Below are 23,987 nucleotides of genomic sequence, written 5' to 3'. Positions count from 1 at the left end.
CCATTTAGTTTAGTTGACAAGGCGCGCATTTCTCTCCAACAAATGTAAAGATCAAATTAGACTGGTTCACAAATGTCATCTATAACTATATCTCATGTAATTTCTTCGAAATGTTGATAAAGGTCTGAAGTTCAAATCATCTCCCTCCTTTCCCCTCCTGTCATTAAAAAAAATTGCTACTTGTGTGTTATCACCTCTCTAATCCGATTCATGTTTGAACATGCAGTGGTTTCGGCCGACGATAGAGAGCATGTCATATTAAAGGCTCTCAAGCTTGGTGCTGCACAGTATATAGTCAAACCAGTTTGCTTTGATGATGTGAAAAACCTATGGAAATTTGTTGTCAATGCCGATAGATCACATAAAGAAATTTCTTTTGTTGAGGAAATCGAAAGTGGTGGCGAACAATCAAGTGAGACAAGTACATCTGACGAGGATACAAATGGTGATCATGAGAAAAAGAATTCCAAGAGAAGAAAATCAACAAAGGAAGGCAATGCTCCAAAAAAGGCAAAGTTGATATGGACGCAAGAGCTCCAGGCTCGGTTTCTGGAATCTGTTCATTTTATAGGCCTGGAAAGTAAGTATAAGACTGGTCATATACTGATTCATTTCTTGCTACTTAATAATTTACTTTTCTGTTTTTGATTAACCTGTTCTTACGAATTAATTAATTTCGAAGAGCACTTTGTTCTTTTGTTCATTTCCGAATTGATCAGGGGCTGTTCCGAAAACAATTCTTGAGGTCATGAACGTTGAAGGCCTGACTAGAGAAAACGTGGCGAGCCATTTGCAGGTTTGTAGAAATCCTAGTGTCCTTGGATAATATGTGTTCATATTATGGTCAGGCTTTCGAAATGACTTATACATCCTGATTAAGATATAACATAAGACATAATCAATGATTTTTCTTTTGATTATTTTGTTTTTTCAGAAGTATAGACAATTTTTAAGGAGAGTTGCAGTAAAGATTTCAGTAAGTAAATCGAATATTGGTAACAAGTCCCAGACGTCAAGCTCTACATTCGGGCAAAGCCAAACTTCGATATTCCAGCAGCAGCCCATTTCTGGACAGAATCTCTCCATAAATCTTATTGCTTCAAGCCTCGGACGTCCCCTTTTTCATGCCAATCACCACGAAGCATCAACCACTTCCGTGCCTCCATTCGGAAACACATCACACTTATATCAACCGAATTCTCTATCACATTTCCAGATGCCGCAACCTGCTTTCATGGGGTACCCAGGGTCTTTCCAACCAGCCAATTACTCATCAGTTAATGGGAGTGGATTTCAGACAAACAATGTTCAAAGCAATTGGTCAAGTGCTAATGGACTCCAAGCTCAAACAAGTCCACTGACCAACCACCTATATGGCAATTACAATAACGATGGCATGAGTACAGGGTTTCAGTTTGGTTCATGGAATGGAACTATGGGATTTCTGAATGATTCTAATAGTCTCATCACCAACAACTACTATGGTGGACTCCCAATGAGTGGTGCTGCTTCTGTAGGGCTAGCTGGATTTAACTCGAATCAAAACCCTAATTTGATGGTGGTGAAATACGGCTGGGCTTCATCAACTAGTGGACTCGATACTAATTTTTTTGGATCGGTTCTGAATGATATTGATCAAAGTGAGCTTCATCAAGAAATGAACAATACTTCACCAACGGGTAATTTGATGTTCGGTAACAATAAATTTTCAGGCGTGGAGGATGCTTCATCAGTTGGTTTTGGTGGTATTACAACTGTGGAAGCTGCGGCTTCTAGCTCTAATGTTGTAGACGTATCACCAAATCAGAATCAAACCGGCGAGTACTTTGATGAACTTCATGATATCTTATTCAACGATACCAATTTGCAATCTGTCAACCAGGTATATATCATATATGTATGTACGTACATGCTTAATAGCTTCATAGTGCTGAGAACATTAATATATACTCTCATTTTGACTTGATACTTCTTTGTTTTATAGGAAGAAGGAAAAGAAGTGGTCAATTTGTATGAGACTAATGCAAATGCGGTTCAAGAAAATGCTTCCTTGCTCAAAGAATCCAACGGCCAGGCATGTATCTGTCACTGAATGACATATTAGTTGATGCATTTTATGATTATTATTAAATAAGACGCCAAATGTGATGTTGCATGTAGCAGAATTTTAATAGAGAACTGAACGAAGAACTCGAGTTTGACTGGTTGGATCTATTGGATGCCACAGCAATTCTAGATAATGTCTCCTTAGATGAGGTATGTTCATGTATCAATACAGTTTAATTAATAAAATCTAGAAGTATATGTGTCTTGTGTCTTTAGTACTGAGGTATATTCATGTGGTATTCCAGTTTAATTAAATCTCATATGACTACTTGGCATTCGCTTTTGCATCTTAATTGCTGACAGGAATGGAAGAAGTTTATGGACTCAATCCTCAACCACTGAAGATTAAATATTTGTGATCGAGATTCGAGAATGATAATCCTGCCCAATTCCAGTGAAATTAATGTGATCCAAAGCTTGGACGGAGTCAGTTATATCGAACTCGTGGAATGAACAACTGGAGCTACTTGGAACGTACTCTTCCATTGATCCTAAATATAGTTTAATCTGAATGTCGTTGAACTGCTTGTTCGCTTTCTAGCTATAGTAAGACCAAGAAAAAGATGACAGTAACAAATTACCGCCAAGACTAAACTTGTAAGCTACCTGTATGAATATGCAGCCAAATCTTCTTAAACTGTATTAGAAGTTTTGTTCTCTAATGAACTAAATAAGCTAATTAATAGGATATATGGTCTTGTGTGTTAATGGTGCATGATAAATTATTATTGAATTTAAGCTCTTTTCCTGCACGCTAAATTTATCAATGAGTGATTAATTTGTACAGTTCTTTTATGGCATTTAACATAAAAAAGTCACTCATACTTGCAGTGGATTCTATTTTCTTCCTATAGAAATGGGTCTAATGAATCAACACCCAATTCGATCAGCAAACAACGCCACGCGATAGGGTGTTCTGTTTTATAATTTGCCATCAGAAAAATTAGGCCCAAGGATCAAGATTAGTGTCTCCGTAGCAGCTACGACAATTGAGGCCTATGGAATGCTCGAACAAGGAATTAGCATGATGCTAAACTTACCACCAAGCTGCTCCGGGTTCTGACAAAAAAAAATTGTATTAGTTTTCAGAAATGGAAGTAGCATTTACGATCTTACTTGCTTCATTTAGTAGTTACTACTCTTTGAGCTAGAAGTGCAGAACAATTCTTTGAGATAGAAGTCCAAAACAATACGATAAGTTGCACAACTGATCTGATTGTAGCAGGTATATCAACCCATATAGTTTGACGAACCGTCACAACTGTGTTAGTGTACAACAGGCTAAATTTCTATATCAGTTTGATGTACACCAAAACTCGATCATTTCCAGGTTAACTACCCCACACAATCACACACTCATATATCCGTCATGTACACTCCACTACACTTGCTTCAAGAACAAGGCACCAAGAGAGGATCTGACCAGCTCGAGAAGACCCGGTACCTTGAAATCGAATTCTTTACTTTAATCAGATCACTTTCTTGTATACTCGACGGTAGTATAATCTCGCTTATCAAATGCCTTTGTATGATTTTTTTTTTTTGAAGGGGTTTGGAACCCAGGCAAGCTGGGAGGCTCATCCCCACTCCTGACTTATTATATTAATATTAGACATATGCATAGAGGGGGATATGTGACCTTGACCTCTAGCAGTAGTACATGAATCCTCATAGAGTACATCCCGGATAATCACAGGAGACTCCTCTAACCAAATATCATCTAGATAGTTTAAACTAGCAAGGTGAGCCAATCTATTTGCTACACCATTTGCTTCACGGAAGATATGTCTAATCTGAATAGAGTGTAAAGATGTCAAATATGACTTACAGACATCATCGATAATGCGCCCTACCTCAGATCGATCTTCCACATTCAGTTGCAACGTAGCCACCACAAGTGAGCAATCACTTTCAAGGTCAAAGGCATTCCAATATTGGTGAATAGACAAAAGAATTCCATCCCTACAGGCCTCCGCTTCTATGTGAATAGCAGAAAGAACATGAGGGAAATAATGTGTCATTGCTGCAATGCAAGTACCAAACTCATCCCGAACGACCACCCCAATGCCACCATCACCACACTCTGGTCTATAATTTCCATCAACATTAATCTTCAGACGCCCAATAGGGGGAAGTTGCCATTTAGCTTTAGGTCTAGCGTGTTTGGATATACTGGCAGGATGTTGTTTCTCATCATCTTCCAGAAGAGTCACAGCCCATTTTGCCGCATTGCAAGCATTAAAGCTCGTGCCATGCCAAATTGCATTGTTGTGTTCAATCCATATGACCCATAAGACCATGAAGAACAAATCACGTTGACCACCATGCAAAATATCAATCACATTAAGAACCCACTCCTCCACTCTAGGTCCAGGCACATTATTCACTTTTAAACCCAAAGTGCTCTCCATCACTTTTTGAAAATGTCCCTTTACCTTAGTTTGAGCTACAATAACCTCACTTACCCTAGCTAATTATAAGTTTTCCCCATTACCCTTAATATTATTCATTTTGTTCTCTAATACCCAATTAATTTTTTTTTATTTTTGGGACCATTTTGCCCTCTCTCCCTTTGTCACATAAAAAGAATCAGAAACTTCATCGGATGCGTGACTCTGGTCACCAGTCGCGGAAATTCGCCGGAGGTCACCAGATGTCCCTAAAAAGGTCATCAAAGATCTCATAGGTCACCGGAGACTATTATTGCCTCCCAATAAAACCCAATAAACTTTTATTGCCTCCCAACGAACTTTTTATTGGGGTGGAACAGGGGCTAATCTCCCTAAAATTAGATAAATAAAACCTTGATTGAGGAGATGAGAAAGTAAATCAATCTAAGGTTGTCTTCTCTCTGAGAAAACCCTAGAGTACGCACCGTTGTCCTCTTCTTTTCTTGTTGCCCTCGTCCAATTGCGCCTCGGCACAGGCGTAGGCTTCTGCCCTCGTAGGTGGGCAATGAGTGCTGTCGGACGGAATGCCGGTTATAATTTTCTAACTGTTCCTCATAGGTTAAGGATGCAGAGGATTGTACTATAGCTCTCTATATTTTGCTCAGGGATGGTTTTGTACTGGTTGGGTGGGATCAGAGTGGGGGATCTAAGCCAGGCCAGATTAGGGAAGGTGGGTCGACATTGGAGATTTGACTTGAAGAATGATGGCGGTGCTTTGGCATATGGTTCGAACCTTGAGATAGACCCTTGTTGGATTTCTGGGTGGATCTCCGATGATGGATTGGGACAGGATGCACATATTGGTGGTTGTTCGGAGATGTGCCCGTTGCGCATGCCAGTTCACTAGATCGGCTCTTAGATCTGGTTATTGGCTTTGCGGGATTGGGATCGTGCTGGTGGGTGTCCTGGCCTAGTGGTTCGACATCGAAGTTGGTGGGGAGAATTCGACTTAGGTGGTGGTGCGACAAGTAGGGTGGTGGCAAGGTGGTGGTATAGTGGCTAGATTGGGCTAGACAAGAGGGATGGTTACAACCATCTGTTTTTTCAACTGTTGATGTCTAAAATTGAGTGGTAGCGCGGATCTTGGTTAACGCTGATCCGACGGGCGGATCGCTACTTGTGATATTCTCAAAGCTTCCGCTGCCTGTCAAGTAACATACAAAAGGCGTCAGAGGGAGACCGCGTTGGGCGGTCTTCTCTTCTCCGATGCCTAAGTTAGTCAATGTATTTATGTTGACAAAGACAGTAGGTAAGTAGTAAATGCGTAATTAATGAGGAGAGAGGAGAGAACTTTTTATAGGTGAGGAGGGAGCTGATCTTCTCCATGTTTTTGATGTGGGACTGATGTGCTTCAGTTCCCAGCTTATGGAGCTTCTGATGTTATCTTGGCGCAGCGCGTCAGTGGTGATCTAGGGGTAAGCCAGGGCTCAGGAGGTAGCCTGCTTGGCTGTGTTCCCGTAGGTCAGTTTTTTGGCTGGAGTTGGTACCGCTGGAGGTAACATGAGCGTGGCTCATTATAACTAATTATGCTTACAAATTCTCATGTACGTACAAGACCCCCAAGTCCCCAGTCAAGGACGGCAATCTTGGTTGGGGAGTTGCCTAGCGGTTCGAAGCGTTACTTCCTCTAGACTTGCAAGAGCATAATTAGCGTCAGTGCGTTGTCAACCGTGGACTTACTGAGCCAACGCTTTATACCCTTTCAGGTGGGCCCCTATTAGGCCCCCCAGGAAGTCCCCCACTCCCCGGCTAAGATAGACCTCTATTTGGCCAGTGTATTGTTTGTTGAGGGGAGCTGCACTGAGCAGAAGGTGTTAGGTAGCGAACCCAATCTTTGATACCCAAGTGGCGGGGGTCAACGTACCTGATCAGGGCCGTCGAATACTGTTGACATGTCCCCTTACCTGTCCTGGAGGACCATGGTTTGGCTGCAACGCCGCGTGGCAGTCGTTGTCAAAGTGAGGTGTTGCCTCGGGATTCGCCGTTGGCGGAAGTCCCTCCGCTGATAGTGAGTAGCAAGCAGTGTCGCGGGGACTTGCTTGGTTGCGGTCTGCGGAGATTGTCGTGCTTGTAAGATGGAAGGGGAGAAGTTCCGCTAGCGGAGTTGCACTTAGCGAAAACTATCTCGCTTGCAAGATGGAAAGGGAGAAGTTCCGCTAGCGGAGTTGCGCTTACCGGAGACTATCTCGCTTGCAAGATGAAAAAGGAGAAGTTTTGCTAGCGGAGTTACGCTTAGCGGAGACTATCTCGCTTGCAAGATGAAAAGGGCTTAGCGGAGACTATCTCGCTTGCAAGATGAAAAGGGAGGAGTTTCGCTAACGGAGTTGAGCTTAGCGGAGACTATCTCGCTTGCAAGATGAAAATGGAGAAGTTCCGCTAGCGGAGTTGCTCTTAGCAGAGACTATCTCGCTTGTAAGATGAAAAGGGAGGAGTTCCGCTAGCGGTGTTGCGCTTAGCGGAGACTCCCGACGATTGGTGATCTTCTTTTTTGATGGTTACCTTGAATAGACACTTCGTCTGACAACGTTCGACACGTGGCCAACATGTATTGGGTTAGCGTGTGGAATAATGTTCTCGCAGCATGCCTGTCTCTTCACCATAAATGAGAGTAATTATTGATTTTGTAACCGAGGCGATGCCTCGATTAATCCTCAGATTAAGTGCGATCGTGGGCCACATGTTCGACTGTCGTGTGATGTCGTTTTTCAGCGGACGGCCTAGATTGCTTTGATCTTGACATAAAAGAGAGGGAAACTTGGTGGTTTAACACTTTGCACTTTGAACTAATATCGTCGTCCTCAAGCTTTGCTCTAAGATCCGTGAAGAAGATTCCGCAATCTCCGTGAAGCTGTCGATCTTTGGAGGACGAAGATCTCTTGAAGCGAAGACGAGCACTCTCGAGCAAACCAGAGTTTCCATCTTTGAGGTTGGTAGCCCAAATCTCATCCCTGTTCTATTGGGTTTTTGTTTGCTTCTGTCAGTTTCTGGTTTTTTGGTTTCGAAGTGGTTTTTGCCACTCTCCGGTGTATCTATGGGTCTAGAGTTGTGTTTGGGGGTGGGTTTTAGGTGTTTGATAGGTTTATAGATTAACTAGATGGTCGACTCTGGGTTTTGGAGCACTGTTCTTGTTTTGGCATTTTCTGGGTTCTCTGGGTATGGGTGTTCTTGATGTTCTTAGATGAAAACAGAAATAGGAGTAAGTTTAGATCTTGTTGGAACTGACTGGTTTGGGTTTTATGGTTTGTGATGGCTAGCGTCGTAGAGATCTCGAGCAGTGAGGATTCTGGGTCTGACGTGTCGCTCAACGTGGCAGATAGGATGTTTATTGACTCGTTGCGTTCATCTGCCCCTGCAGGAACCTCACTGTCCGAACCACTAGACATCGTGCCTCTACAGACCATACCTTGGGAAGTTACAATGGGTCGTGCCGGTCTTCCTGAGAGTTCTAGGGCAAGGGAGGATGTTGTCGCTCGTAAAAGGCATGAGGAGAGGCTAGCGAGCAATAGCGTCGCTAGCGGTTTTGCTGGTAGGGGGATGCTGGTAGGGAAGAGGTTGAGTCAGCTTGGGTTCTCCGCGACGGCACCGCAGTTAATGAGGCGAACAGACCGATGACGGCGGCTGCCGTAAAAGGCGTGAAGCGGGTTTTCCTCCTTCCTGGTATGGTGAAATTGCTCCCACCGACCGCCGATGAGAGGGCCTCCGTTCTACCAGCGGGGTATGTTGCCGTTCACGAGGCCATCTTCCGCTAGGGTGTCACCTTCCCGCTCCTCCCCAATCTTCAGATATAGGTATACGAGTTTGATCTCACCTTTGGGTAAATCTACCCCAACATGTGGCGGTTGCTGTTAGCGTTGAACTCACTATGGCGTCTATCTGGGTGTGAAGGGCCGACCGTGGCGGAGGTACTTCAATTCTATGAGCTTACCTACGTGAGGCGACAAGGGTGTAACGGACAGGTAAACCTCACATGTCGCCAAAGGGCACCTAAGTTGATAGATCTGAAAGATTATGTGTCTCCCTGGCAGGCAACCTTTTGTGTGGCGACCTCGGGGTGGGAGTATGACACCAGTGCAAATGAGGGGGCGCCGACGTATAGGATCAAGTCAAAGTTCTAGCCAATCCGAGGTTGTTGATAGTCACCGTTGACTGAAGTTGGCGGATACCGCTTGTATGACATACTTGTATTACATTGTTTCTAATTATTGCCTCATTTCTTGTGTAGCGGGTCTTCGTTACAATTTGACACGCGAAGAGCAGTGTTGCCTGGCGAGGATAAGAGGCTGTTGGCAGAATCAAAACTTCTCGACCTTCGCCTACTCACCAGGTGGGAATTATTGGTCAATCTGAAACTGACATGTACCGTTGGTAGGCAGTCCCCGCTGACTTGTCTTTTCTATTCTATGTTTTTTTTTTTTTTTGACTTATGCGATGGTTGCAGATTCACTGCTGGGAAACAAGGCCAGTCGCGAGGCGTTTGAGAAGGCCATGGATCATGCAGAGATCAACAATTTCCTAGAAAGCATGTACGCCGCTGGGCTGGAGGCCCAACAAACGACTGTTGATCCTCGAACACTGGCGGTGAGCCAGTCCAAGGTTCCAGTGGTGCTGCCGATGCCGCACCACTCTCATCTTGGTGCGGATGGGTCACCCGCTGTTTAGGCGGGAATTGGCGCCGACCAAGGGGTAGTTGGTGGGAGTACACACCTTGCTACGCCTGTGCAGCCGAGAGAGAGAGAGTGCCCGCCAATAGGCGTGGGCCCCAGAAGAGAGGGTGGCGCCCTCAAAGGAGCCAATGGTTATTGCAGGGCTAGACCCGCAGACTAGATCAAGGCCTGTCGCCGTCGTCTCCACACAAGCGGTACTTCAAAGGAAGCGCCGGCAGAATGACCCCGACGAGGCGGAGGAGGCATCTGACGACGAGACCATTAGGGTCTGACAACAAAACAAGGCCAAGCAAGCCTCGCAGCCGGTGATTGTGGCTGTGGCTGTCGCTGTGGAGGTGCAGCAAGGCGGCCTAGATTCGTTCGCTGCCTATGCCGAGTTCCTGATCGATCCCGAGTGGGAGTTTCTGTTCCATCTTTGCGAGCGGCTCGGGTTAGACGAATCGGATGGGACCGCTCTGTTGATGGTAGTTCAGCAGTCTCCATTCAGCTCTGCTTTTGGGCATCTGTCCGTCGGGCTGCACGAGCTATTCCTGGCGGCGTCGACCCAGCCTCAGGTTGAGCGGCAGCTGAGGGAGGAAGTGCAAGGTCTCCAGAGGGAGCTGAGGGAGGCCAAGGATAAACTAGCGGATGTGGAGTGGCGCCTGACCAAGGCGGAATGTGATGCCATGGATGCTCGTGGCAAGCTGACTGTCGCCATTGAGCGGGACCTCAAGAGGAACGACCACGTCTCCAAGCTAGAGCAGGACATAGCCCTGTTGAAGGATCAAGTGGCGGCCAAGGTTAAGAAAGTTGAGATCCTTCAGCGTGATTCTGCCACCAAGTCTGCCGAGGTGAAGAGGCTAGAGGGCGAGGTTGCTCGGCTGGAAGCTGAGAAGAGCCGCTTGGAGGTCGCCGATGTGGAGTCTTTCAACAGTCTGTAGAGTATAAGCGAGCCATGATGGAGGTGGCGAAGGTTGGTGCCACTGCCAACCTTGATCTGCTGAAGCAGAAGGGCGCCATCGACTAGGTGAAAGAGTCCAGGTCTGGTAGTACTTCGAGGTAGCCTCCTATGCCGACGGGTGGTGCCGCCACTGGTCAGCCTGAGGGTGTGTGCTCTGGTGGTGGTGAGAGCGATCATGGGACGGCGGATGATTCTCAGCGAACGCCATTGCCCACCCAATCTGAGGTGTCGCATGCTGATTTTATGGCCGCGCACTCCCGAGCGGATGGCACCATGGTCACGCCGAGCCCTACCGCTTATGGATCTGATCAGACGAGCGGCCTGGCTGGGCAACCACTGCCGCTGGGGGGTGAGGATGTCGCTATTGCTCCCAAGAATCAATGAAGGTTGTTTTTGTAATGTCGTTAAGGCCTGTGCCCCCCTTCTTTTCTTTTTTTAGTGGTGCTAAGGCTTCTTATACTTTTGACAAGGCTTTTAGGCGGGGAGTCCCGACCCTGAATATACAAAGTATTTTTTATTTGCCTCTGAAATTTTCCCAAGTGTGGATGTGTTTACTGATTGCGTTGTTTGAATGTTAATGAACCGCTAGAGTTTTGACTGCTTTTTGTGAATCAACGAAACATTAAAGGAATTAAAATTATTCCAAGTGCACGATGTAGCGGACGTAGTCCGCCGAACATTTTTGGCGTTGCCAGTTGATTCTTGTGCTTGGACTTGGTGATAATGGTTTGAATAATTCCTCGTTTCATTGATAGCTGATATATCAGCGTTTACAAAAGCGGGGTTGTACAAAAGATTGAGCGGTAGCCAATGTTGATGTCTAAGATTGGCGGATCGCTACTTGTTATATTCTCAGAACTTCCGCTGCCTGTCAAGTAAAATACAAAGGGTGTCAAAGGGAGACCGCGTTGGGCGGTCTTCTCTTCTCCAATGCCTAAGTTAGTCAATGTATTTATGTTGACAAAGTAACAGTGGGTAAGTAGTAAATGTGTAATTAATGAGGAGAGAGGAGACAACGTTTTATAGGTGAGGAGGGAGCTGATCTTCTCCATATTTTCAATATGGGACTGATGTGCTTCAGTTCACAGCTTCTGCAGCTTCTGATGCTATCTTGACGCGGCGCATCAGCGGTGATCTGGGGGTAAGCCAGGGCTCAGGTGGTAGCCTGCTTGCCTGTGTTCTCGTAGGTCACTCCTTTGGCGAGAGTTGGTACCGCTGGAGGTAACAGGAACGTGGCTCATTATAGCTAATTATGCTTGCAAATGCTCATGTAGGTACATCAACCTATTGGGCCTGGGCAAGGCTAGTAGGCCCTATGTGATCTTTTGTTGTTTTAATTATTCAATTCTTTTGTTTCCCTAGTGTTAATTAATTTGTTTCTGTTTTCAATAAGTCCATATCGAGGTATGGTAGGCAATTGTGGGCGTTGAATCGATTTGCACACTCAATGTGCCTTGTCTGGCCTAGTGAGATGGCTATCTGTTTTAAAATGGAAACAACCTCCTAGTGGCAAGATAAACAGAGTGTCACGAGATTTATTTCGTGAGGCAACATAGTAGGAAAGATGTGCTATTTGTATTGATGCTTATTTAGAATAGAGTTATCTTTTCGGTATGTGACCACTTTATCAAAGCAAATGGTGTAGCCACTAGAGCACTCTTTGCTAATTGGTGCGTGCTAGAATACATGCATATTGTAATTTGGGGTTTAGGCTATATGTCGTCCCCCCCCCCTCTCTCTCTCCTTCTTTAGCTACAACTTTTCTATTATTTTTCCTCTTAGTATTTTTTTATTTATTTCTTCTGTTAAAGGCAAATTTTGTCTATTTTTCTTTGCTCTTTCCATATTTTGTTCACCCTTTTTTTCTTTACTTACAACATTCTCCATTAAAGAGAGATTGAGTAAGAAGCTTGAAGGTTGGCAAGGAAAGTTGCTTAGTGGTGCTGGGAAGGACTTGTTGATTAGGGTAGTGGCTCAGGCCCTGCCTTCCTATTCCATGAGTTGTTTTCTTCTTCCTAAAGGATTTTGTGCTAATTTACACCAAATGTGTGCCAAATTCTGGTGGGGCAGCAAGCAGGATAATAGAAAAAATTCATTGGATGTCTTGGGAGCGTCTTTGTAGGCCCAAAGAGCAGGGGGGTATGGGCTTTCGAGACTTATATGCTCACAATCTGTCTTTACCAGCGAAACAAGGTTGCCGTTTGTTACGCTTCCCAAATTCTCTGCTAGCTAGGCTCTATAAAGCTCAATATTTTCCTTCCGGTGACTGTCAGCTAGGGTTTCAGGTTCTATGTCTGCTTGTTGGCGGGGCATAATGGCAGCTAAAGCTGTGTTGATGAGGGGTGCTAGATGGCAGGTGGGTGATGGTAATTCTATCCGGATTTGGTCCGACCCTTGGATACCTCGGCCTTCTTTTTTCATCCACTATTTTGACCGAATACTCCTGTGACTCGGGTTAGTGACTTACTTTCTTATTCTTGTTGGGATGCTGCACTTATGATAATATTTTTGATCTTGCTAATGCGGATTTGATACTAGCTATTCCCTTGAGTTCAAGGTTAGTCCCAGATAGGCTTATTTGGCATTTTGATGCTAAAGGGCTTTTTATCACTAAAACTGCTTATGCTCAAGCCTTTAACTGGCTGCATTCTCCTGCTTCTGCTTCTAGTAATGATTCTGCTACCTTGCTTTGGAAAAGGTTATGGGCAGCTAAAGTTCCGGGTAAGGTTAAAGTGCATACTTGGAGACTTTGTTCTATTCTACCCATTATTTCTCAGCTTCGTAAAAGGCATGTTTATATTGAGGGTGGTTGCACTTTATGTAACAATGCGGATGAGTTTGGAGACTTTGTTCTTCTATTCTACCCACTATTTCTCAGCTTCGTAAAAGGCATGTTTATATTGAGGGTGGTTGCACTTTATGTAACAATGCGGATGAGTTTGTTGATCATGTTAGCCGAGATTGTCCCTTTGTTAAGTGTATTCTATGCCCGTGCCCGGGGTTGGGAGGCATTTTTGCTAGCCATTCTGAGGCCTCATGCTTGGATTGGTTGCAAGTATGTTCTGATTCTCTTTCTGAAGATCTTTTTTCTCCTCTCTTATGGGGAATCTGGTCTATTTGGAAAGAAAGTAATAAGAGGGTTTGGCAAGGTAAATGGTCTTCTCCTAAGTAGGTGAGGCATGGTATTTATTCTCAACAGCTACTTTTCCAATCATTTGGACTGAGCCAGAGGCGGGTCGGGAGTAGGGTAATTAAACCTTGGTCTCCCCCTCCAGCTGGGTGGTTGAAAGCTAACATTGATGGTGCTTTTGATAAGAATTCATGTTCTGGCGGCATTGGGGTGATAGTAAGGGACTCCGATGGGTTGATTGTGGGTGGTTGTTGCTACAAATTTAATAGGGTTTTGTCTCCGGCATTGGTGGAAGCTCTAGCTGCTAGAAGGGCTTGTCAACTTGCTGTGAGTGATAGCCTTTCTCTTATTCTGTTTGAGTCTGATTGTCAGAAATTGGTGAGGGATATTATGTCTCAGGAGGAGGATGCTTCAGGATATGGAGGTATTGTGGAGGATATTATTTTTCTTCATGATTCCTTACCTGGGTCCTCTTTTACTCATGTGTATAGATAGTCTAATTTTGTGGCTCATATGTTGGCTAAATTGGCTCCTAATTCTAGTTTTGATGTTTCTTGGAGTGGTCAGATTCCCTCTAGTCTTAGCAACTATGTTGCTACCCATTGTATGATTTGAGTTTATCAATAAAAGCTTGACGTCCTTCTCTCAACATTCTCCATTAGTTTTTCTTCTAAATTTTAGTGTCAAAATCCATCGAATTATTATCGACAAAAAAAAAAAATTTCTTGTCATCAAGCCTTAAATTAGCCCACCCCAAATCTAGATCCTAACTACGTCCCTGCATGTGAACGAGTTTTACTTAATTTCAGAGCTACAATGTCTCTCTCGTGACCCTAATAGCGTTGTCTCCCTTTAGAGTCGTCAAGCATAGAGCCAATGCAATTTGCTACTCTCGGATGGCCTCGCAACAACCTTACTGTACTACTATTATGACTTCTTCTCTGGCCTTTGGCTTTTGAGGTGGTCATGTCTTCTTCTCTTCAGTTGTTGTGCTGAGGCCTTAGTTCTCGATGCTGCTCTCCGTCTGGGGATCCATTATCAGCACGGTTGTGCATCTTAGTGATAGTTTAGGTTTGGGTTACCCAAATCTAATCATGTTGTTAAGGTTGAGGCTGACTAGATTTCTTGGGTTTCTTGGCGGCCTGGTTTATTCTGATCTTTGCATTATTTTGATAACCATTTTGCTACAGTAGTTTTAACTGCAATAGATGTATATGATGCGGTTATTGTTCAATCGCTATCAAGGCATGTTGATGCTTGGCCTAGCATTGTTGGTTATGGATGTTCTAGGTTGGATGGGCCTATAACTGGTACTGCTGTTATGGTGGTTATACCTGTAGTGATGACCACACCTTTCATGAGTTTAGCTATGGGAGAATTTTACTTACTAGTAGCAATAAATTACACAAGTCCTACTTTTTTGTGAGTTATTTCGCATATTTTCTAATGCAATTAGTTCATAAAGTTCATGTCATGGAACCCACAATTAGAAAACTCTGAACTCTAGTCTATTATTTTTTGCGTTGTTATACTAAAAACGCATCATAAAACACACAAGTACTTCTTCTTTGGTGGAATCGATGAGGCAGGGTTAGACTAACTATACCAGTTAAGCCAAAAAACTTGAACTTGCACAACTCAAGAAAGTAAAAGCAATTCAACATAGGGGTCATCATGGGCCGGGCTAGGGCCGACCCTACCCTAAATTTTAGGGCTTAGGGTCGGGCCGGGGCTTAAATATGCTAACCCTTACTCGCCCTAAAAGCCCGATCTATTAGGGCCGAAAGGGCCGGGTCGGGCCGACCTTCCGAATAGGGCCAAATAGGGCCGAAAAGGACCTTATTTTGTTTAATAAAAAAAAACTTACATTATTTTTTTTTCCTCAAAATGTGGCTCAATGGTTATATAGGTAATATAAGACATTGTTTTTAGTTGATCATATTTAATATGTGTGTGTGTGTAGGAATTAACTTATAACGTTTATTAATATTAGTTAAGGTGGTTATATTTAATTAACTATCTCTCTAAATCTCCTAATATTAATTGTTATGTAACAAAGAAAATAAAAACTAAAGAAAACAAAGTTTAAGAAATCAATTACAAAGGAAGAGATAAATTGCATATTATAGAAAAAAAAGAGAAACATAATTTAAAAATAGAAAAAATAGAAAATTATAAGGGCTTATTCGGGCGGGCCTAAAGGGTAGGGCCGGGCTTGGCCCTAAAGGGCTTAAACTGGTAGGGCCGGAGAGCCGGGCCAGGTTTCATTCTCATGGCCCATACCCTACCCTATTTTAAAAAGGGTCGGGCCGGCCCACCCTAATGCAAGGGACAGGTCGGGCTTCGGCCCGTAGGTTTAGGCCCTATGGGCCAAATGATGACCCCTAGTTCAACATATATAACTAGAACTGAAACTAACAGTTCCGGATCAACAAACAAATTGCCCCAGCCTAACCCTTGGGAGAATCCCACCAACATAGAATAAACCATCTGAATAGGTTTGCCAAGAAGATCCAAATGAGTAAGCTAGGTAAAATGCAAAGAAGCCTACCCTTCGGTTCACCAGAATCTTGAGAGTTCCTCATGACCAATGCCAACCACTAGACCTTATCTATATGGGGATCTTGGCCATTCCATTGTAGGAAGCTCCTCGTATTAAATCTTAATTATGCCCCTACAATACTATAAGAATAACTCATTTTTTGAGCAGAAATGTCAATTTTTTATTCAGTCTACTCATTCAAGAATTCCATTGATATTTGAACGTGTGACATTCATAATATCAACTAATTTAAATAAATCAAAGGACCACAGTTCACGGACATAATAAGAATAACTTGAATGAGAAAAATTTAGGTGTCATAGTTCTAAATAAAGTGAATAAAGATAAAGATCCAACTTAACTATCATGATAAGAAATCCACTATAGAATGGAAAAGGGTCGTTCTAGTTAGACCTCCAAATTTGATATTTAGACATCTAACTTTTTTTAATTATTAATAGACTTTGTCAAGTCATGTAAAAAGACAAATAAGGACAAAGAGAGAAAAGAAAGAAAGAAAAAGAAAAAAAAAAAAGAGAACTTCCTACCTCTTCAAGTATAACATTCAATTAATTTTTTTTTTTTCTTCTTCAAAATTTCCTTATATTGCTTATATAGCTTTATAATTTACCTAATACAATTAAGTAAAAATAATCATTTCTATAGATGATCAATCATTTAATACAAAAGTAAATTCAAAACAATCTGATTTGGAATTTCCTTAAACTAAATTCATTGAATATATATTATGATATAGACTTAGTTTGCTATTGCGGTAGGAATACTCAGTTTTAAAATAACTTAGTTGTAGAAATAATCGGCTGTCAAAAACCTCAGTGTAGTGTTTGGTAAATCATATATTTAAAAGTGTTAAAGTGAAAAAAGTACTGCAAGAGTGTTTGGTATTATCAGTGAGCCGTGACCTATTTGTTAGCTAACCTAACCAACACCGTGGAGGTCATGGATTCAAATCCACTGGCACCAAGGGTGGGTTAAAAAGTTACACTGTCGTCTAGAATCAAAAAAGAAGAAAAAAAGTATGTATTTATTAACAATAGAAAATCACATTAACATGTCCCTAGTGAGAACACTAATTCGCAAGCCCGAGCGTTCCCTTCCGCACGTGCATGTCACGTGCAGGAAGGCAAGTACTAAGTATGGGAGGTCCAATTATAACTACCCAATGGACCAAAAAAAAAAGAGTAAACCGTTGACAATTAGGCATCTTATTATCTCATTCCCTTGATCGACTTCTGACCTTATTCTATTTCCATACAAATTGCAACTGTAATAATAATAATAATAATAATAATAATAATAATAATAATAAAAGCCGTATATTGACCGGTGATTAACACGATGTTTATAATGGCTTAAAACAGATTATGAGAAATAATTACTCACAGATTATAATTCTATTAATTAACCCATGATTATGATAACATATCTGTCCATTCAAGTCGAGATAATTTAACCATATTATGATCTCAAATAAGCTACCTTGGCAGTTGGCGGCGGTTAGGCACTACTTGGTCCAATCATTTTACCATCTTACATGATAGCGTGACATACTTGCTAGATTTTTTTTTTTTTTTTTTGAAAGGACGTACTTGCTAGATTCTTAGTTGCTTAAGAATACATTTCGTAGTAATGTGAACCTAAATACTTTTCAACAAGATTAATTATTAACAAAGACAACCCATGAAATTGACCAGTGTAAGTGCTAGAGATTGGATCGAGTTCGATCCACCTATTGATGATCAATAGTGATCAAGTGATTAAACTAAATCTATGTATAATATGATACTCAACGGGGTTTCCCATGTATTTTATCTAAATCTAGACACTTGGTGAAACTAAGGCAGCTTGATTATTTCTTATTTTTTGCCTATTATAAAGAGTGAGAGCCTAGGCAGTTCAAACCCAAGCTCGTCAATCCGGACTCCATCTCTTTTTATATTCTAGGATACATTTGTTTTTTTGTTTTGATTTTGGTTTTATTTTTTATTTTTAGGAAGAATCGTACTTCATTCATAGTGAGTACTAATTACATTACCCAGGGCAACTTATAGACCCATCAGCATTTTGACAAAAACTTAATCTCGAATGTAAAGTTAGCTACATTCAAAAAGTGGCTGCGCTTGGTATGGTGGGTGGTGGACTGTATCCGTGTTTAAAACGTGTGGCTTCAATAAGAACTTTTGGAATCTCATGAAGTCATTCTTGAGTTATGAGGAGCACCATACACACTAATGTCGAGGAATAGCACCATACACACTAATGTCTATTAAAACAAATTTTGTGGATATGGATTATGAGAGAGTTTATGCTTTTAAGGCACTTTGTAACAACGTTTTCCTTAAGATATCATTTTTCCTACTATCAAGTGTGCAAAGGGGATAATCAAATATGTTTTTAGGAAACATATCCACAAACGTTGTTGTTGGTCTGCGTTTTGCACACAAAAACCAACCTAAACACTCAAAAGAAGATTTACAAGATGGCTCAAGATTATTAGAAACTAATTGTGCACTATTAGTTTCTAGTAGTTTTATGTGTAATAAAACATGAAAATGGTGAATATTTGAGGCTTAGATCTTCTTAAGATCTTCTTAGGATTCTCTAGGATTGTCTTTGATTCTCCCATTATGTAGAGAATGATTCTCCCAAACATGATAAGGTACCTTTTCATTTGTATTATTTGAATTTTGATCATATCACTTCACTTAGATAAATTCAAAAAGTGCAAACTGTTCAAGTAAATTAATCCAGAATATGTGTCTGGCCCAAACTTGATGTTACTTGCTCTAGTTGAAATAGGGTTTATATTAGAGATATTCTCGGAGAATCTTAGGAGATATCCAATCAATGTACGATTATGTTTCCATGAACAACTCTATCTCTATGCTTGTAATCCTCTATATAAAGAGGCCCCTATTATCAATGAAAGTACGACTCAATTATCTTCCAATTCAGTTTTCCTTAAACACGTTATCAGCACGAAGCCCTAACCCTGAAACAAATAGCCAAACCCTGATTCAAGAAGCTAAAAACCTTGAATCCGAATGCAAAACCTTGAAGCCTTTTCTGCCTCCACCTCACACCTTGAAGAACTTGATCCCAAGAGTCCAGAACCGGCGGCCCCACCCCAAGAACCGGCCGGAACCCACCGAACCGGCCACCGGAAGCTTCATACAACTCGCAGTAAATATTCCACCGGTTCACCATCTTCCGGACCTCCAATTTCCACCAAATTTTGGTAGCAGAAGCCTCTTGATCTGACGTTTCGGGAACTGGAATAAAAAGTCCAAAAAACAGTGTAAAACTTGCTGAACTGGCCAACTCAAAGTACTGCAGAAAAACAGGCAGAAGGAAAAGAAAGAAAAAAAAAACAGAGAGGAAAGAGAGGCCCAAGCCGCAACTCAGCCCTAGACGCAGCCCGGAAGCCAGAAGAATAGGCCCAAGCCGCAACCCAAGCCCAAGCCACTGCCACGTCAGCCTGACACGTTTGCAAGCCAGTCAGCAATGGCACTGCCACGTCAGCAACTGAACGTCTACCACGTCAGTACCGGTCAATGGGCGTTGACGATTTCCGGTCAACTTTCCTACCACAATTCCAGCCGCCGCCAGCGACTTTTTTCGGCCAAATTTTTCAGCTACCTATTCAAGATATTTTTTACTAAACCTTTAGAGTTTTTTAATTCAATTTCTCTTCTTTTTCGGGGACTTGCAGCATCCCTTCTTCTACCCCCCTTTCTTTATCATAGGGGAGACCAAATTAAGCCGAACTATGGGGGTTCGTGCTCACTCCAAGTTTGGAGCTTGTAGAGTCCTCCAAACTTAGAGTTTGTTGAGATAAAACGATCGACCACAAACATCATTGTTTCGATCTAATCCAACCCCTCTTGGAATCGAATTTCTTGGAAGCGACTATGCTCGGAAATTCCTAATTTCTTGGAAGCGACTACGCTCAGAAATTTTATTTGTTTTTATTGGTAGCCTTTTTCGCTCCGAAACTAACCCTAATTTCTTGTTCTCTTTCAGGATGAGTAACCTGAACAAATTGGACTTTGCGCCATTGGGAACAACTGGCTCTGAATATCACAGGAGGGTTTGTGATATCCGCCAGCATCTCAAGGCTGATGGAATCTTGGATACGATTCTCGAGCCTAGCCATGACGTGCTAACTGTTTAGCAAGCTCAAGCTTTAGAAGCAAATAGAGCAGCCTTAGAGGCAAATAAGGCGAAAGCCATCATCCTAATGACTCGTCATATGGATGATTCGCTCAAGTATGAGTGTATGAATGAAGAAGACCCCAGAAGGTTGTGGGTCTCACTCGAAGATAGATTTGGCAACGTCCGTTACTCCCTGCTTCCTGACCTAGAAGTGAGATGGCATAGCCTCCGCTTCTGTGATTTCAAGTCAGTTCTTGACTTCAACTCGGAAGCACTTAGCATTAAATCCATAATGGAATTTTGTGGTAAAGAGATCACAGATGCGATGTTGATTGAGAAGACTCTCTCTACCTTCCCTGTCTCTGCATTGATGGTTGCTAAGAACTATCGAATCGATGTTGTTGCAGGATGGATCACAAGGTTTCATGAGCTCATTGGAGCTATGAATGTCACTAAAAAGCATGACAACATCCTTGTGAAGAACTATAATTCGAGATCCGTGGAAATAAAGCATATTCCGGAATCCAATTATAGTCGCACCCCTAAGAGAAGGCGCCAAGAGCGAAACCCTAATCTTAGGGATACTTCTGGACGTTCTGGTCCATATAATCGCTCTACTTAGGAAGGTAACAGCCAAAATAGGCGAGCACGGAACCGAAGAAGTAAACGTAGAAAGAGAGAGGGAGGCAATGCCTCAGGCCATGTTCATGGGGCCATCAACACTAAGAGCAATCTAAATGACGTTTTCAAAGCGCCTCAATCAATGGAGTTTGAGCAAAGAGATGTATGTTCTTGATGCGGAGTGTCTGATCATTGGGCACACATTTGTAAACTCGTAAAGAAATCGTCACCGCCTACAAAGCATAGTGTAAAGCAAGAGAAGCTCACTATATGGAACAAGGAGATCAAGAAGATGATTTAGAGTGAAGGGTTGAAGACTATAAATCTGGCTGGGATCAATAGATCGCCAATTCTATTTAAGTCTTTATTTTTCCAAAAGATGTAATAGGCAATTGCCATATATTTTTGTAGTAAATGCCAATGGTTTAGTTTTTCTTCAAAGTAGGTTCACTCAAAGTAAGTGTGATGTGTAGGAAGGTTCTGAGATTAGTAGTACTTAAGCGAGCCTTGCTCCACCGACATCTCTCTACTTACCTGGTCACATTTATTTTGGAATTACTAAAAGAAGTTAGACAACTACCATTGTTTTGCATTAGCTATCATTTTGCATTAGATTTTGTTTAGTCAAAGAGACAATGATGTAACTTTGTTGGCTTATGAATAAAATTTCGAGTTCTTTATGACTCCATTTTGATTCTGAGCATATGACTTTTGTGACTACGATGGCTGGGCCATCAGTATTAATTCAAGGACATGAAATAGCCCAAGTTCCACTTGCCAAATGGTACCTTAATTACTGTCACAGAAACTCTCTACGCTCCTAGGACCAATCGCACCTATGAATAGCCAACGGATTCCATGCAAAAACTCATGTAGAGAATGGAAATGAGTTCCTTTGCAATACCTCTAATGATTGTGAACAAAGGCGCATCTTAGAGAAGTTTATGTGTCTCTCTAGTGGATTCTATGTCACTATTCGAGCTATTAATACAATAAAGTTATGAGAGAAGATCTCTTGGATTTAGACACATATTGGCTTTGTCACGACAGGATAGATCATCCTAGTCATGATATGATGATCCGTCTACTAAAGACTTCACATGGACATCATTTCTTTCGAGCGAAACGAAGCATGAATCAAAAGTTGATTTCTGGACTAAGTGTGACCGACGCAGCTGCCTGAGGCACCGCCTCAGTCCACCACCAGCCTAGGGCTGGCACAGTCCCTATCCATGACACTATGGATGGCGTCCATCATGGTGATGGCGCCTTAGGTGATGCTGCAATCACCAACTTGCTTCAAATAGCGTTTCAGATGCTCAGGCCCAACCAAAATTCTCATTGGTTGCTTGTAAAGCCTCTCGCTCGTTTTAGAAAGCCCGTTCCTTAGGGAAATTAGGACTGAGACTGTCCTATGCAAATGATATGAAAATACTCATTATGTTCTTACATAAAATCCATGGGGATTCTATGGAATGATTCAACCAACTTGCGGAGGTTCAAATATCTCATGATATTGGTTGATATGCAAACACGCTGGTCACGTGTTTTGCCATTGTCCACCTGTAATGCTACTTATGCTACACTCCTAGCAACTATCATATGACAACGGGCTCACTCCTCGAATCATCATATTTCATCAATTGGACTTGACGATGCTAGCAAGTTTACATCGAAGACTTTCGATGGTTATTGCATTGGGACTGATGTTGGACATCACATTCCCATGAACACACCCAAATGGTCTCGCGGAAATGTCTACGATGGTAGTCCTGACATTGGTAATGCTCACCAATCTCCTTATATCCGCTTGGGGTGATGCGATATCGCATGCAACTATGCTAATTCGTCTACGATCCACCGCCACTCAATCGACCTTTGCATTACAGCTAGTGACTGGGTACAAGTGTCGTACTTATGCATCTTTGAGTGTGCCATTTATGTGCCAATTGCGCCGCCACAGCGCTCTATGATGGGTTCATATAGACGAATGGGCAACTACGTTGGATTTGAGACTCCAACAATCATCCGGCACTTAATGCCCTTGCAAGGTGATCTCCTTACTGCTAGATTTGCGGGTTGTCACTTTGATGAGACAGTCTTCCCTTCGTTAGGGGGAGATAAGAACACGGATGTTTAGCAGGAACGACAGGAATTGTCGTGGCCTGTCCCCACTATGTCTCATCTCGATCCCTACTAAAGTGACGAGATCACACATCTGGCGTTACAGGCCATGGCCCCAGCTAGGATGCATGGGAGTCCCGTGGGTTCAAAGGATGCTTTGACACACTCCAATCTTTTGATCATCGACACTCAAAATCCGTCTCATGAGAATCTTCCAAGTTATGGTTATCGTTGGGGGACGCCTCAACGTCAGAACCTATTCCTGAGAATATAGAGCTCTATGAAAATTACACTAGTGTACATGAGATGTGGAATAGAAACTCCATCATAATTGATGATGTAGTCACGCACTTCGTTGCACATGAGTTTGTTGAGTCCGATGATATCGAACCACACTCTGTTGATGAATGAACGCCAACGTAGAGAGATTTGGTCTAAATGGACAGATGCAATGCAGGTTAAGTTGGATTCTCTAATGAAGAGGAAGGTTTTCGAACTAGTGATGTCAACACCTCCTAACATAAAACCTATTGACTAATGGGTCTTCGTTAGAAAGCGTGATGAGAAAAAGAGATGGCAATCTCGCCTTATGGCTTAAGGCTTCTCACAAAACACACTGGAAACGACTACGATGAGACATATTCTCTCGAAATGGATGTCATTGCACTCCACTACCCTGTCAGTTTGGTAGCTTCTAAAGAACTGAATATGCAGCTTACAAATGTGGTCATTACGTATCTATATGGGGATCTAGATATGAAATATATATGAAGGTTCATGGTGAACTTCATTTACCCAAGTCAAGTGGCTCTAGACCACGGAGTGCGTTTACAAAAAGGTTGAAACGCTCACTAAGGTGACTACTTGATTAGGAAGGGATATGCCCACACGTTTTCATAACAAGTTTCAGATTCTATCGCGGTTCATGTTGGACATGATCTTCATTAGAAGCCCTTAAAGAGTTAAGGGAAACCGCTGAACACTTGAAATCCGAGTTTGAGATGAAGGATTTTGGGAGAACACAATTATGTCTCAGTTTGAAACTTGAGCATCGTGTTGATAGATGCTTAGGCATTTTGACAAAGTCAAACCTTCAAGCACCCCCATGATTGTTCGTAGTCTTGATCCTGAAAAGGATCCTCTGTGTTTGAAGGATGATAATGAAGATGAGCTAGAGGCAGGAATGCCTTACTTGAGTACAATAGGCGCATTATTGTACTTAGCTCAATGCACA

At 42.4% G+C, this 23,987-nt stretch overlaps 1 protein-coding gene across 1 annotated transcript; it reads left to right on the top strand.

Moving 5' to 3' along the window:
• Positions 1–210: 210 nt before the first annotated feature.
• On the top strand, positions 211–2,448 carry LOC112165303 (two-component response regulator ARR2). Its single transcript, XM_024301799.1, has 6 exons — positions 211–580; positions 720–796; positions 935–1,882; positions 1,985–2,074; positions 2,161–2,256; positions 2,410–2,448. Exons 1-6 carry the CDS (start codon positions 211–213, stop codon positions 2,446–2,448), a joined length of 1,620 nt encoding a protein of 539 aa, XP_024157567.1.
• Positions 2,449–23,987: the final 21,539 nt, after the last annotated feature.

This window comes from Rosa chinensis, chromosome 1 (genome assembly GCF_002994745.2).
Source record: "Rosa chinensis cultivar Old Blush chromosome 1, RchiOBHm-V2, whole genome shotgun sequence".
Classification (NCBI taxonomy): Eukaryota; Viridiplantae; Streptophyta; class Magnoliopsida; order Rosales; family Rosaceae; genus Rosa; species Rosa chinensis.
This window is presented reverse-complemented; position numbering and strand designations above follow the sequence as displayed.

Bases quoted from the DNA above. Each gene is read 5' to 3' on its own strand.
- LOC112165303 (XM_024301799.1), top strand. From the start codon at position 211: ATGTTTGAACATGCAGTGGTTTCGGCCGACGATAGAGAGCATGTCATA. The intron at 2,075-2,160 runs GCATGTATCTGT...TGTTGCATGTAG, and splicing joins TCAAAGAATCCAACGGCCAG to CAGAATTTTAATAGAGAACT. The intron at 2,257-2,409 runs GTATGTTCATGT...AATTGCTGACAG, and splicing joins ATAATGTCTCCTTAGATGAG to GAATGGAAGAAGTTTATGGA.